The sequence below is a fragment of the Excalfactoria chinensis genome, chromosome 12 (genome assembly GCF_039878825.1).
Source record: "Excalfactoria chinensis isolate bCotChi1 chromosome 12, bCotChi1.hap2, whole genome shotgun sequence".
Taxonomy (NCBI): domain Eukaryota; kingdom Metazoa; phylum Chordata; class Aves; order Galliformes; family Phasianidae; genus Excalfactoria; species Excalfactoria chinensis.
Window position 1 is genome coordinate 16,081,919 of NC_092836.1, and position 15,496 is coordinate 16,097,414.

Genomic DNA, 15,496 nt, shown 5'->3' on the forward strand with positions numbered 1-15,496 from the left:
TATCTGGTTTCCAAGACTGTTATCAACAGTTTGCAGAAGAACAGGGCTACAGTTTTACAACTCTAGGGAATACAGAAGGAGATGGTACTATCGTCCCATAAATTCTTGAGAGCAGGTTACAAAGGAAGCTAAGACTGGAAACCCACACGCATACAGAGGAGCAGTGCAAGTCCTCCACCATGTCCTTCTGCTCCAGCCAGCTTACCGTGTGGACAGAAGGAAGAGCCAAACAGAAGTGTTGCTCGGATCATTGAACTGGTTAATCAGTCGTTCCCTTTCTGAGGCAGAGGTGCTGCCATCCAGCCCTAAGAAGGAAATTAAAGACACATTTAAAAGCACTGCATATCTGGGGGAATCCCAATGGAACAAATTTGCTTTCCAACTGCTCAGCTCTGGCTCTGGTTTCTAACCAATACAATACCTTCATGCACTCCTGGACCATAACTGAACCACTCCGTACCTCTAATTTGCCCAGCCAGGCAGGTGCAATGCAACAAGCCAGTCTGGGTTTTGTTCAACTGAAAGATCAACCAAAACATTACTCAAGTTTGGCAAGGCCAAGACTGAGCGTGCTGCAACACACCTAGCACATTAAGGCTTTGTATTAGGCAAGTGAGAGCAGCAGGAAAAACAGCCTCACATGGGCTGGAAGCTCAGGGAACCAAGAGAAAAGAAATTGTGAAAGCCTTTGGCAAAACCTCATGGACTGGATCAGGGCACAGAGAACACTGGCCTAAAGGAGTGCAGAGGGGCTGTCAAGTCCCTGCTCCTGTGCAGCAGCTTGCTTCTAGCAGCTCTGAGATACTTCAGATGCCAGACATCTGTGACTAAGATGTCTAAAAGAAGACTGAGAAACTATCAGCAAGTAATTGAAGCGACGCTGCCTTCCCAAGCAACTGCTCAAGAACGGTCTGAAAAAGACTTCTTCAGAAGATTGCTTCAGAAGAGCATTTACAGAGTCAGAGAATACTACAGGATGGTGGTGGAAGACATTCAGGAATTAGCCCATCACAAAAGATCCAACAGCATCACACCAAAGGAGAGGAGGTTTGGTTGCACCTACTGTAATAGCTGATATTTCGGACCCAGTTGTGAACTCCTCCGTCTGAGCCTGGAGGATTTGGCATTGGTCTCTTTGCCAAAAACTCTTCGATGACAGACAGAGTGGACAGGCTCTGGCTGAAAAAACAAGGATTCTGTTCAGGAGAAAGCCTCAGCAGCAGAAGTGGAACATCAGAACTCTTCCCCTGTGACCCTAACATTGATGGTGCCTGCTGCAGCCCACCTCTTGCTCATAGAATACATATTGGCAGAAGCATAAAATGCTTGAAAGAAAAAAAATACAAAGAATCTAATACAACAAAGGAGAACAAGAGGAACTGCTATGCAGCCCATGTAACAACCTGCTAGCACCAGAAGGCGCTTAACAACTTGAGCATTTAGCAACTGTAGGATCCAGCCATTGATACTTTGCTTACCTGAAGACCAAGATCTTGTCTCCAAGCTTCACGCTCTCCTCAACTAGGTGGAACAGTAACACCATTTTGGGTGAGTTTTCCAAGACTCCTGTCTGGTAATCACACAAGATGTCTTTGGCCTATCAAGAAATGGGAGACTATTACAGGTGGAGTTGGTGATGCCCTGTTTAGCTCACCTTGAGTATGGATTATTGAACTAAATAGTTTCAGAGAGGATATATTCATCCGGTCAGCCCAGCTGACAATGCTTTTTCCAACCACTGCTGCTGCCTCCCATTCCAGAAGCTCCAAATGGAGGATGGATGAATGAGCATCCTCCTAACTTCTCATGATTCTGCTCTTATCACTAGATCTCTCCTCTGCATCCTACTAGATTTATCCCCATCTTATCTACACTAAATTTCAGCCTGACATCTTTTTAGAATAACTAAGTCCACAGCCTTCTCGGTCAGATGAAAACAATGGTATTATGTGTGTTTCCTGCACTCCAGTCACACAAGTGTGACAAAACTCTCACCCAATGCCATGCAGACATGCTGATCAAGACTCTCTGTGAGAGAAAATGGATGATAAATGCCTAGCTTTCAAACAGTCTTTTTCTTTGCTCTGCCTCAGAAAAACTGCCCTAGTGAAAACAGGTACAGCCTTTAAGTGTCTGGTCTACGTGTACTGCAACTTGCCAGATGCAGAGTTTTCCAGCAGTGGTACTCACCCACTCATAAGTAACAACCTGATTTGCCCTCTCCTGAAAGGGGTTGAAGCCAACGCTCTGGAGGAACTTGCTGTTAGTGGCTTCTCCAACTGGTGATGGCAAAGCATTACTCTCTGTTTTGACTTTAACTCCTTGAGGCTGGCAGCGGGAATTGGTGCTTGCTGTGCCAAGGTCGTCCACATCCAAGTCCTGCTCATTTGCTAAGTTCTCCTTTTGCAGAGCTTCATACAACACATCTGGATGGTTCCAGATCTGAAGGGGTTAGAAAAGACAATGGTTAGGCCCGTGCTGCTCTGCTCCCTCTCAGTGTTTGAGAACTGAAATCCCCCAGAGTTACTCAAAGGATAAAATTAATACTTCGATAATCTCATCACCATTCCCACATGGAACTGTACAGTACTGAAGGGATAGCCAGTCTGACTGCATTAAGGCAGCAAAAATAGAAAACACGATTCAGTCACGACGCAATGTACAAGCTGTCTCAACCAAGGCTCTCCTGACTGCAAAGCTGCCAGATCTTTCTCTCAGAACAAAACAGAATGCCACTCTGACTCTCACACAGCACAGAGGAAGCTGTTTGCACTGAGGCAGGTGACCGCTCATGGTGTCAGCCCAGTACTGGTTCAGCTGACAGCTGTAGGTTTCTTACCCAGATCTGAACACAATTCTTGCCTTTCCCCTGCAGATATATATATATATATGTATGTATAATTGCAACTCCAGTCAAAACTTACCTTACAGCAGACACAGAAAGCTTTGAGTGGGTTCAGTCCCAGCCAGCCGCTGTTGCCTGCATCTCGGAACCGGTTCATGAACTCCGTATAAAGGGCCCGCTGGATCTTCGACAGACGTACCAAAATGACATGTTCTTCCTTAGAGGGGAGCTGAACCTTCAGCACATTGTGCCCCCGCCTGTGGAGGTGATAAAGAAAGAGAGATAAAAAGAAGGAAGGGGATTTCCCAATCTGGTCTCTCTGCAGTTGCCTGTAGGGCAAGATCTTGACTTCCTGCCCACCTGGCTGCATGCTTCTCTAATGCATGACACTCATGAGATACTCTCCCTGCAGCCAAATCCTAACAGCAAGCACAATTACAGAGATCTCAAACGTTACAATTTTCCAGCACGGGTCACAGTGTTACGAGAGTGATGGAAGTCTTGTGGGTTTTTTTTTCTTGGCAGTTGAAAAACAGAATTAAGATCTAAGGCTTCTTTTTAGCTCTGCCAATGACTAAGACACTCCATCCAAATCACTGATCCAACACCTCCGAACCCTTGACCAAGAAACAAAGCCAATTTGTCTCCAGGGTGGCAGAGGCACCATCACCTTTTTGTAACTGATTGTTCATGAAACACTTTCAGATCCTCATATAAAGGATATCAAAGGCTGCACATCCAAATTAACCATTAAGACATCAAAATAAACTTGAGGTCAGTCTGTACAGTTAGACATGCTGTTCTCCATTACACTTGTGCTCAGTACCAACACAAACTAAATTTTACTTCCACCCCCAAGGCAGAACAGCCAAAAAACCCACCCTGCATTTGACAGAGGTTCTGAGAGAAATACAGAGCTGCTGATTTAAGAACATCTCTGGTTTTCCCTATATGTTTAAGGTCCCCCCACAGAGACTGGTCCCCCCCCACAGGATAAAACTCAAGCCCAAGAAGTCAGCACAATGAGTTGTACTGCATAAGCTCAGCAATAAAGCAGGCTGGCTTGGGGTGAAGGAGCTGGCTGTACAGACCAGACTGCTGGCAGCTCCCCGTGGACTCACCGCTGCACAAAGCCCTCCAGCAGGCTATGCAGGACGTGGCTGCGATACCTCATGAGACGCACATCCTGAGGGGTGCTGTCAATACATTGCCCGTTCAGGATGGGGCGTTCAAACATGTTGCTGAATTCCTGCCGTGAGCCTAGGAAGTCAGGTCGGACAAAGTCTACCATGCACCAGTACTCAATGAGGTTGTTCTGGAGCGGGTAGCCGGTCAGCACCACCCGCCGCCGGGAGCGGATGTTCTTCAGGGCCTGCGAGGTGCTGGCATGGCAGTTCTTGATGCGGTGCCCCTCATCACAAATAACCACATCTGGGCCAGGGCGAGACAAAGCTTTCTCAATCCCTGAGGACAAGGAACATCAAGCATTAGTCTAAGACAAGCATGGTGAAGTTCTGGCTTTACACAGTCACCTGCTTCGCAAAAGGAAAAGGAGGTGTAGCTCTGAAAGACAAGTGATATTCATGGCTGGCCCAGAACAAGGCTGACTCAGGAAGTAACACCAGCTCCCATTTAGCATGATGAGGTCATGACCAAACATGGCTGTCCCATGACTACTGCTCAAATGGACTGCATCGCATCAAGTTGGGTGTCTTGGGTCATATACGACTGGCAAAGTTCACACAAAGATATCTCCAAGCTCAGGGTACTGTCTTCCACTCTTACTTGCAGCCACTGCAAGGAATGAGAGACTCACCCAGAGCTGAACAGTGCACTGTCTCCAAAGATGCAATCATGCCCAGCAAAGCCTGATCGTATCAGGGATGCCAGAAGAGAGCACCACACTCTAGTCTTGTTCTGATACTGAGGGCTGTGGCTTCTAGCCAAATGTAGTGAAGGGACTTAACAGCTCTTGGATTACAGGCAGGAAGCAGGTGATCACAAATACATCCACCATGACAACAGCATCCTGACTTGTCTGGCCTACAACGAGCAAAGTAACTACTGCCAATGGCTAGGACTGACTATTATTCACACTATTAGCTCCCAGAAATAAGCAGTGTGTAGGTTGTTTCCCTGTGCTGTCAGAGCTGGTAGCCAGCTGGACAATGGGAACACACACTCTCTCCTGACAACCAGCTTCCCACCTTTCAGAAGCTCTTGCTGCCGGTCTTCTTCATCCAAGTCAATAATGACGGGGCCAGTTTGCTTCTTTGTTTTCTTCTTCCTTCCAGTGGCAAAGGACTTCTTCAGTGAAAGGAGGCGGTACATCTCATATCCCATCAGCAGCACACCGCCCTCCATCACCCAGTCATTCACCACCTTTGCACGTGCAGCTGTTGTCCTGTAAAACAAGCCAACAAACAAAACAATCTGTAAGCATTCTCTCCAGTTTCAGCTTGAATCATTGGATTGGAGCCTGCTGAGAAGACTTGCTCAGTTAAAGTACTTTCTAGCATCACACCTGGCAGAGGAATATAAAGAAGTTGCTGTGGCAGTGGTTTTTTTCTTGGTGGTGGCATTTTATTCACTTATTCAATCTTGGGGTTTTTTTGTTGAAGAGGTGATCTGGTATATAGGATATAAAAAAAGGCTTTTTAGCGTGCCACAGGTAATGGGCTGAGATTGAAAAGTCCTTCCAGGAACTGGGCTGCAGAAGCCAGTCATGTACAAAAGCATATCAAAGTTGAGAGCATCCTTCTAAAAGAGCTGCTGAGAAGAGGGCCTCTGCAAAAGCCAATCAGGTGCTAATGCACATGGCTGTGACCTTTTATTACGTTTACCCCTCTTTGTCTCTTTCAATGCCAGTGTCCTTCCACCTCCCTGCTACCCAGCTTAGAACTGGTTTATATACAGGCACAGTCCTCACCCAACCTCCCCAGAGCCCGCAGAAACTCATCCAATAGTAAATACACGGCTGGAGCAGTAGCAGCAGCTTCAAAGCACACTGCACTCAGGAGGTGAGGACCAAAACACGTGAGTGTACAAACACAGGTATTGAGATGAGAGCTCCCAAAGATCCCTACACTGTCCTGATACATGCAAGACAAGTGCCTCAGATAGAAGGAGAGATCCACAGGCCAAAAATAGACTCTAGAGCAGGCTGTAAGTGCTATTGCTCCTTTCTGGAAAAGGATTCTTTGCATCAATTGCCAGAATCCCTCAAGGACAACACAATTCACAGAGAGTCACAGTGTTGGGTAGAGGAATCCTTAGGTGCGTGAAAATTCTCAGGGCAAAAACGCAAACATTTTAAATACAGGAGATGCGTGGTACAAGGGGCACACGTCTCACAAGTCCCAGGACTCTGACAGAGCCAGCAAGGTGCAGCCAGAAATAAACCACAGCATCTCTGTTCCTCCCTGCCGAATTAGCTCTTATCTTTGGCAACTGAGTTTCTGATCTCAGCATGGAAGGAAGAAAAGAAGGATGAGTAAGCAGAGTGAGAAGAAAGTACAAGATACAAACACTGCACAAAAGATACCGTAAATCCCTCCCAATTACCCAAATCCTCCCCTCAAAACAGCGTTAAACAAGAAGAGTAGAGTGGGAAGGATCTGGGAGCTGACAGCACAGAATTAGCCCAAACGTAGCAGTCTGCAACAGTAATTCTTTTAACAGTTCCTCAGGACAGTCTAACAGTTCAAAAGGGCTTTTACAGGCACCTACTTGTGTTCATCATTCAGGATGTGGACTTTGAAGGTTCGAGGCTGGACCTCTTTGGAGTTATAATCAGCAGGAAGGTTTTCAGGTGCTGGGAGCCACATGTTAAATTCTGCTAGCCAGTTTTGGAGCGTATTCACCTGAAAAAGTCAGCCATGGAAGGACTGAGAACCCAGCTGAGTTGCTCAGGATTTTAACAGCAGAGATGAGAGCATGGAACATCCCTGAGCAGTGCCTGGACAGCAGCAGCAGACTATAACATGCATACTCAGGGACACGGGGAAGAAACTGGGTAAAAGAGCAGCAAGGATATGACAGAGCATAATGTGAGACGGGAAACCAATCAATCTCTACACAAAGAGAGAAGCAGAGCAAGGAAGGTGATCATTAAGCTCTTCACAAGGACCACTTACAGGTACAATGGCAAGAACAGTCTTGGCCTCCGTGTGCCGAAAAAGTACATCCAAGAAAGAGATGACCTGTATGGTCTTGCCCAGGCCCATGCTATGTGCTAAAATACACCCAAACCCACTGCTGGTTTTAAATCTCTCCAAGGACTCGACCAAGTTGTCATACAGGAATCGGATCCCACCAATCTAGAGAGAGAAGCAGAAAAACTGAATTGGGACTGGTTAGTTTGTTTATAAACACGATTTCATTTTGAAAAAGAGCAGGTCTGGCTGAATTTCTTGCACTTCCAAGCCTGACAGAGCCTACCTGATGAGGTTTTACTGCATGTGCAAGCTGGGGAGCCAGGAAAATGTCTTCCTCATTTGGTGGATGGTTGATGTTGACAATGACTTGCCCCAGAGCATCTGACTGATTTAAGGCATCATTCACATGAGAGCCGCTGCTCTCTTCACTGCCATCTTCCTCCCCTTCATTGCCAGAGTCACTGCTGTCCACAATTTGGAGGGCATCATCCTCTCCCGAACTCAGCTCAATCACTTCTGTAAACAGAACAGGAGAGAATAAGGGCAAAGGTTAACGTGACGTCAGTGTTAATCACACATGGAAAAAAACTCATCTGGGAAAATAAGGCCACCACGTTTTGCAATGCTACCCTGGCCCAGTGACCTACTCTGAGCAAGCAGGAAGGTCAAAGGCCTACAGGAGGCCCCTCAGGCCAGCATATAAATACTAGGGCTTCCCTGTGTTTCCCATTGTTTCAGAGCACACTCATTTGAGATGGGCCATGCAGAATATGACGTAGTTCCTCTATGCGTTTTACATTCTCCTTCACTGAGCAAAACAAAGTGTATTTATAGAGCAGAAATAAACACAAGATTGTAAGAGTGCCTGATGGGCCAGGTTAGAAGTGTCAATTTAGGACCCAAAGGCAAAAATCCGCCATATAATTGGAAACCAACAGACCTACAAAAATGCAAAGTAATTCCCTACTGGAACACCCGACTAGAGGAACACAGGAGGTTTGTGGCTGAATAAATGGCACTGTTGTGAGAAGACAAGGGTGAGACTGTTGTCCACTTACCATCCTTAATGCTATTTTTTCCTTTAGTATCATCTTCACTGCCACTGCTGGTACTGTCCAGGCAGATCACTTCCTCAGCAAGGACCTGAGGGGGGAGCTGGGTAGCCTCTGCTGCTCTGAAAATGATGTCCTCTACAAACACGACAATAAGTAATTCATAATAACAGGGAAGGAGACAAAACTGTTCAGAAACCAGACAGTATTTCCTTCCATTTTTGCTCCAATAACTTAGCTCTGGAATTTTCCATAACAGACTCTCACTGTCTAAAATACTGCTATGACTCAGCTTCCTGGGTCACAGTCGCCTTCTTTCTCAGTATGCCTAAACAATAACCCATTGCTCATGGCATGCTCTTCACTGCATGCCCTGCCTGGGGCACACTGACCATACACATGCTGAAGTCTCTCCCTTCCCCCCTTTTTTCTTTCTTTCTTTTTTTGTCTCAGAAATAAAAGCATTTCATTTTTCTTCATTCCAATTCTATCCTTCATCCAGCAGAGAAATACCAACTGCTGAAGGCAGGAAAACCACCCTTTGTTAGTAGAGACACTGTAATAATTACAGCCTACACATCATAAACAACTTTTGATAATTGAGACCATTTGTTTGTATGTTTAAGTATTCCCACGTGGGGAGAGAGGAGAGTTCAACAGGGCAAGATAAGAACTGCTGCAATGACTCAGTAAGCAACTATATTCATCTGGGGCTGCAACCTATTCCTCAGCAATTAAAGTGTTTGAAGCTCCTGTTCCTCCTTTTCTAATGCAAAACATTTTAAACTCTTGAACTTCAGAGACATAATACATTCTCCCAAGGGGTAAAGCCAACCCCAGAACTCCCAGTCCCCTGACACGCTTCCCAGCTGCACTCCTCTGCCCTCACACAGCAGTCTGAGGGGCTGTGCTATACAATCACTTCAATGATCCAGGTTAGAAGATGATGCAAGATGACATATCGCTGAACTGCATCCTGACACAGGGTTATCTTCCAGTAACTGAGGTCTCTCCCACTGCGAGTAAAGGCTACTTTACCATTTATACTGCCTGTTATTTTGCTGCTTGTTGAAACACACAAGAAAGGATAAGGCTACAAGAACATACGTACACCCAGTGTATTAACTGGCTGTCCCAGTACCAGATCCAGGCATTATTAAACTACTCACAAAACAGACATGCTCTGGACCAAGGACACGGCTTTTCTGTCAAGTCAGTTTGTTTACGCTCCCATAGCAGTTGGAAAGACAAGAGAGACCTGCTCCAGTGCCCTGCTTACATGCAGTTAACCGACCAAAATACCTTCAGCACATGCTTCAGAACTAGCTTAGAAGTTGAATGAAATGCCTATCCTTAAAACTCCTGCTTCAGGTGGCATCTCCCACTGCTTACCAGGAAGAAACTCGGGGGATACGGTTGGGATAGTGGCTGGGTAATCCTTCCGTTGCTGCTCTAGCCGCTTCCTTCTCTCCAACTCTTCCTGCTGGGCTGCCTTTGTCACGGCCTCTAGTTGGTCCTCACGCAATAGCTTTCTACACACAAGCAAAAGGAAAAACACAGCCTGGTTACACTCAGTTTCTTCCACAAAAACCCTAACAGCTGTCCAGCTGGCTTAACAGACCACAAGCTCCAAGTCGTGTGTCAGCTACAGTGACTACAAACATCACAGCCAAAAGTTACAGTCGGTGCTACAGCTCTTTCAAGACTGTGCTTCCCAACCGCAGGCAACGATAATATCACTCAAGGGTAAGTCTGAAAGAAGCCAAGTAACAAGGAGGAAAAAACACGAGTGGGTAAGAATACACTTAAGCTGGGTTACCAGAGAGCAGCTCTATTTGAAAGAATGTTATTTATTGCCATCCAGTTTATAAATAGAAAAGGCAAAAAGTAGCGCAAAGATATATGAGGAAAAAAAGGCATCAGTTCCCCCACAAAAAGTCATCATCCTGATTTTCATCTGCTTCACTGTTTTCAGGAAGTAGGACCCCTCAGGGCTTTAACACCACTGTTCCAAAGGCTGCTCTCAAAGCCACTTATTTTTCCACGTAATTGCCATACTTCTGCAAGTCACCTTCCCTCTTTTCAGTTCCACTCTCAGTTTCTGATTTGCAGCCCTGGAAATGAAGGTTTGAATGGCCGACTTTTGCAATCCATTCCATAACTAGATATTCACTCTTCTGAAATACCAAATAAATCTGCACCCATATGCAGCACTCCAGACAGAAAACACGCTACTCCCACTGTTGAAATCCAAAGGCTTTGGAAAAGAAAAGCCATCTGCTTTGCCAACAGTGGAAAAGCGTAGCTTAGAAAGAAAAGTCCAGACTCCCTCTTTACCCATAGGAGTCCAGAGGAGGCCACTAAGGTGATCAGCAGGCTGCAGCACCTCTCCTATCAGGAAAGGTTGAGGGAACTGGGCTTGTTTAGCTTGGAAGAAGGGAAGGCTCTGGGGAGACCTCATTGTGGCCTTCCAGTACTTGAAGGGAGCATATAAACAGGAGAGGGAATGGCTGTTTATGAGGGTGGATAGCAACGGGACAAGGGGGAAGGGTTTTAAAGTGAGACAGGGAAGGTTTAGGTTTGATATTAGGAGGAAGTTTTTCACCCAGAGGGTGGTGACGCACTGGAACAGGTTGCCCAAGGAGGCTGTGGATGCCCCATCCCTGCAGGCATTCAAGGCCAGGCTGGATGTGGCTCTGGGCAGCCTGGGCTGCTGGTTGGTGACCCTGCACACAGCAGGGGGTTGGAACTGGATGAGCACTGTGGTCCTTTGCAACCCAGGCCATTCTATGACACGATATGGTAACATACAGGACTCTACTTCTTCTTGTCCTGTTGATGCTCACCTTATGTTTCTCCGCATGTGAGACGGTTTCTGAGCCCTCTTCTTTTTGGTGTCCTCAGAGGCCAGGCTCTTGTGCTGGTTCTGCAAGAGTCGCTCTGCCCGCTCACTCTGCGATGAGGTAGTTGAAGTAGAGCGCTGCCATTCTCCATCCTCTGTGTGCTCAACATGGTCACTGCTGAACACAGCTTCCTGGGGTTGGTCTGCAGAGACAAGAGGTAACGACATGAGAACAGCAGTGCCAGGCCATCACTTGGTTTTTACAAGAGGATTTTACATCAGGATTTCAGCCATGGGAACCCACTTGTGTCAAATTTGGAGTCTTTCCTAGCAGTGCCACCCAGAGCGTTAAGAAATTGTATGCTGAAGGCTCTGTTTCCAGTAAAAGCCATAACTAACCTACTCAGCACAGCCCTAAAGTGTCCTTACAAAAAACAGGGTAAGATTATTTCAGTCCATGCAGACCACTTGCTGACCCAAGGGCCCATTTTCCTACAGCGATCAGATGAGCTCCCATTAAGACAAAGAAAAGAAAGCAACTCAAATCTCTTCTTTGTTTCACAGCGTTTAGGTGGGACTGAAATTTCCCATGTAACTACCTTCCAAGCTAAGAGAACACAGTGCTATCTGCTACAAACACTGGGCCATGGCCCATCAGGAAGCACCGTGCTTCTATCACCAGACTCCACTCTCATGATTTAAATGCTACCTGCTGGCAAGTTCTTTTGAAAAAGCACCAAGTGACAATCCTCTTTCTGTTTTATACACTACAGACTCCTCTTCCCCTGCCTTCTCCTATTTTCAGGCTTGCATTAGTGGCTGACTTCAGTCTTAAAGTGCTATGCTAAATGACACCACGTTCCATGTCATCTGGCTCTTCAACAGGCTGCCGGTGACAAAGCCTGCAGAGCACAGAATGGAAGTGTTTTCTGTTTGAAAGCTTCCCTTGAAGTAAATAGTTTTTGACAAGCCTTGTAGTAGCTTCTTTGAAGCATCTTGTCCCCTTGTGTTGGACAGGAATACCCTGAACCTCATCTCCCAGTCAGCTTTCTTGCTCGCAGCATGTGTATGAGCTAATGACTGCACTGCAACGACACTTGGGCACAGCTCTGAAAGAAAGAGGGAAAGAAGATATCAGCACAGAAAAATGCAGCAGCAGAAGTAGCACTGAACCATCAAGTGTCGTCTTGTGATGCCTTGGTATCTGGAGGCACAGAACATCCCTTCTCACAGAGCCGAGAGCTGGAGCCAAGGATGCCTCAGTACAGCATTACGGGCACCTCTACAGCTCCCAGTATAACAGTCTATTTAAATTAATCTTACCATCAGTGTCGCCTCTTAAAATTGAGGTGACAAGGATCTGATGTGCCTCGGGCCAACTCTGCAGCTTCACTCCAGACATCCCAGCAGCCCTGCCCAGTGCCAGCAACCACCACGACAGGCCAAAACTAGCATGAACAGCTCAGCATCCCTGGGAATGGCAGTGCCAGCAAATTCTACATGTGCTAGATAAGCAGGCAGCCACAGCTTATGCGATGAATGGATGAATGTCACATGTGAGCACTAAAAGCAAAGGGGTTCGCTGCTACCATTGCAGTAGTTCTGCTGAAGCCGAAGTCTGGGAGTCCCGTGCTAGAAGCAAACCCAGTTTCCCCAGCTGCCCAGACACCGGCTCTGCTATCCGAGCTGAAGACACTTTGGTCACATTACCTGCAACTCCTCAGCAAATCTTCCCTCGCCCCTCCGGCCCCAAGGTTACATAACTAAATCAAAGGATTGGATGAAATAGGGCAAAGGGAAACGGGGAGGCTGCACACGTGACCGCATTCTCAGGGATGAGTCATTAAAGCAGTGACTATCTGGAGACAAACACTGCCATGGTTACACTGCTGCCATCTCACCCTGCCCAGGGGACACTGGTGAGGCAGGAGGAGCACAAAGTCCCACCAGTTGGGCAGGGGAAGTGCTCTGCTTCCTCCTCCAGCCATGCCATAGCTCCCACCTGCGAGCAGGGTTGTTCTGTTGCTGGTCTGTATTGGCTCCTGATGAAAGGGTCCTGAAGCATCGAGCACCTTGCTTTTTGGTTAGCAGGAGATTGCTGTAACTGACATAAGTTACACCGAGGTGTGTGAAAAACAGTGCCAGAACCTCAGAGAAGCCTATCTATGCGCCCACAGATAAATCCCCACGGGTCTGGAAACAGCCAAAAACTCACAGGAAATGCCATTCAGGATCAGACCTGAGGGTCCCCACCTGAGGCTGCCACACAGGAAGGTGCAGGAGCCACCTCAGCTCACACCACATTCAGGGAGCTGGTTGCTCCTTTGTGCCACACTGCTATTAACAGAACCAACTAGGCTCAGCCCTCCTGGGAGGGCAGTCCTCCAGCAGCATAACTCCAGGGACGGTGTATTGCTGAAAACAGCCCCTTGTTTATTTCTGAAGTCATTTCACTAGGGATACTCAGAACTAGCACTGTTTTGCTGAGTCTGGGCATTACTTCCTGCCCTAAGGACTGGGACATGTGTGCACAGTGAGGACAGCAGCTGCGTGCAGAGCAGAGAACGCTCCGTTTCTGCTGCAGGAACTCTCTCCTGTCCTGCACAGAGAGCAAAGAGCAGTTCTGTTCTGCTTCCTGCAGTCTGTGGGTAATCAGAGACCAGCCAGTACTGGCTCATACTACTACAGCCAGCACTGAGCTGTCAGAGCAAGAATGGGAGGAGCACTGAGCGATGGCACAAGGAAGCCTAATTGTACAGCTCCAGCTGCAGTCACTGACACACTGAACTACAACAGAGCCAAAGGCTAGAGCTGAGGCTCTGCATAGCACTGGCACTGACGCACTGCAAGATACTCCGGGTCAATCTGCTGCCCTCTCTGTGCTGGGCACAGGGGGTGTGGAGGCAATGGGGGTTCAGCTGCAGCACAGCAATTGTCTTGGAGTTTGGCAGAGAACTGTGCTGGCCTGTCCCGTATTCAGCTGAAGCAGAGGTTAAACGGAGTATTTGCATTATATTCTCTGTGTATGTTACTGGTGCAGCTGTTGTGTGAATGCCATGTAAGGAGGTGATCCCAAAGCACAGCTCATGTGGAGGCAGTGCTATAGAACACCCCAGTACACCCAGCTAGAGGCAGGACAATGATGAAACCCTTCTAAAGGAAGGTGTAGGGGAAAGCAAGGGGGAAGCCCGGGCCCCGCTTCCTGAACCCACAAGAGCCACATGAGCCCTCCCAGTGCTTGGCACTCACCAGGCAGTCCACCCTGCAGCAGGGATGTGGCTCTCATGAGGCTGGGGCTCAGCCACCCCCTGCAGTCACTATCAGGGCAGCTAATTAGCAACAAGACTTTGTCCTGCTCGGAAAATAATTGCTCTCAGTCTTCAGCAGCGGCAGGATGCCCCTCCCAGCCACAACCGCTTAACAAAGCACTAATTATATAAGCGCTGGCATTATATAAGCCGGAACACCTACCTACCCCTTCCCCCATCCCCCTGCAGCACCCACTGACCTCTCGCTCCTCTCCAGCCGTGCAGGGCCAGCACCCAGCACCAGCATGGGGTACACCTGTGCTGGGTGACATCGGGGCTCCCCTTGCCTTACCACAGCTGAGATCACAGGGAGATGCAGGCTCAGTCCCACCACCTCACCCTGGCTGTCAGTGGCTGTTGTCCTGCTAAGTCTCAGACACACAACGTGCAGGATATGAGCACAGCATTCTGCCCAGCCCTGGAGCTGAAAGGTGCTCTCTGGGTTACGTGCATCAGCTCCAGCATCTTCAGTTCCCATTGCTGGTGGAGTTAGGGCTAACCACCCCAGTGCTGTCACTCGTGTGTGTTGCTAACCAGACACGAGCTGTCACATCAGCATGGCAGTCGGTGCTGTTACAAGTCTGAGTAGTACATTTTCCACTTCTGTAAAGGAAATGTTCCTGTAAAGCGATGGTGCTGCAGATTCAGGGCTGTGAAACATAGAGCCTGCAGGTCAGGGGCTACCCTGGGCTTGTGGGAAGGGCTCCAGGTAAGCCCTGGTAGAGGAAACATGAAAGGAGCCCGACCAGGAGAGCACACAGCAGCCAAACCCACCTCCAAGCTCCTCTGGGAAGGAAGCGAGCCCCAGCCAATGGAAAAGTTTAACAGATAAGGCAGTGCTGCCCTACTGTTTCTTTCGTCAGTGGCCCTTTGGTGCATCGGTTACCAGGAGGTTGTGCTGCACAGGAAAACTTTCTGAGCCTGAAAGAATCCGCAGGCAGCAAAAGCGAAGAGCAGGAGAAAGGAAGGAAGAAGCAACCCAAAAACCTGAGGGAGAGCAAGCAGCCGAGCCGAGAGTTGCTGGCACCTCCGGCAGCCAACTCTGGTGACAGACGATATATCTTCTAACCTGGGGATTATGCAAGCAGAACCAGGCCTGCGTACCGGCCGTGGCCGGGTTACATAAAGCCCCAGGAGCACTTACACAACGCCAGCAGGGCACAGGTAGCAGCCCCAGCAGGGATGCAGAGCTCCAGGGGACGTTTCCATAGCACTGGAGGAGCGCAGGGCACTGCCCCACATCTCTCCTCCACACACAGCCCAAGACACCTCCCAGGAGAAATCCTCCCTCC

The 15,496-nt window shown here is 48.1% G+C and overlaps 1 protein-coding gene across 4 annotated transcripts in view; it reads right to left on the reverse strand.

The window, feature by feature from the left end:
• The window catches only part of RAD54L2 (RAD54 like 2), a 50,949-nt gene that overhangs the window by 8,527 nt on the left and 26,926 nt on the right, over positions 1 to 15,496 (reverse strand). For all 4 annotated transcript variants that reach the window (XM_072347023.1, XM_072347020.1, XM_072347019.1 and 1 more), the window contains 13 exons: positions 10,901 to 11,099; positions 9,447 to 9,586; positions 8,061 to 8,192; positions 7,286 to 7,518; positions 6,982 to 7,164; positions 6,575 to 6,708; positions 5,053 to 5,249; positions 3,967 to 4,309; positions 2,925 to 3,102; positions 2,191 to 2,442; positions 1,479 to 1,597; positions 1,064 to 1,179; positions 206 to 305 (listed from right to left, as the gene is read on the reverse strand). In XM_072347023.1, coding sequence (XP_072203124.1) covers positions 206 to 305; positions 1,064 to 1,179; positions 1,479 to 1,597; positions 2,191 to 2,442; positions 2,925 to 3,102; positions 3,967 to 4,309; positions 5,053 to 5,249; positions 6,575 to 6,708; positions 6,982 to 7,164; positions 7,286 to 7,518; positions 8,061 to 8,192; positions 9,447 to 9,586; positions 10,901 to 11,099 — 2,326 coding nt within the window. The remainder of the gene's footprint in view (positions 1 to 205; positions 306 to 1,063; positions 1,180 to 1,478; positions 1,598 to 2,190; positions 2,443 to 2,924; positions 3,103 to 3,966; positions 4,310 to 5,052; positions 5,250 to 6,574; positions 6,709 to 6,981; positions 7,165 to 7,285; positions 7,519 to 8,060; positions 8,193 to 9,446; positions 9,587 to 10,900; positions 11,100 to 15,496) is intronic.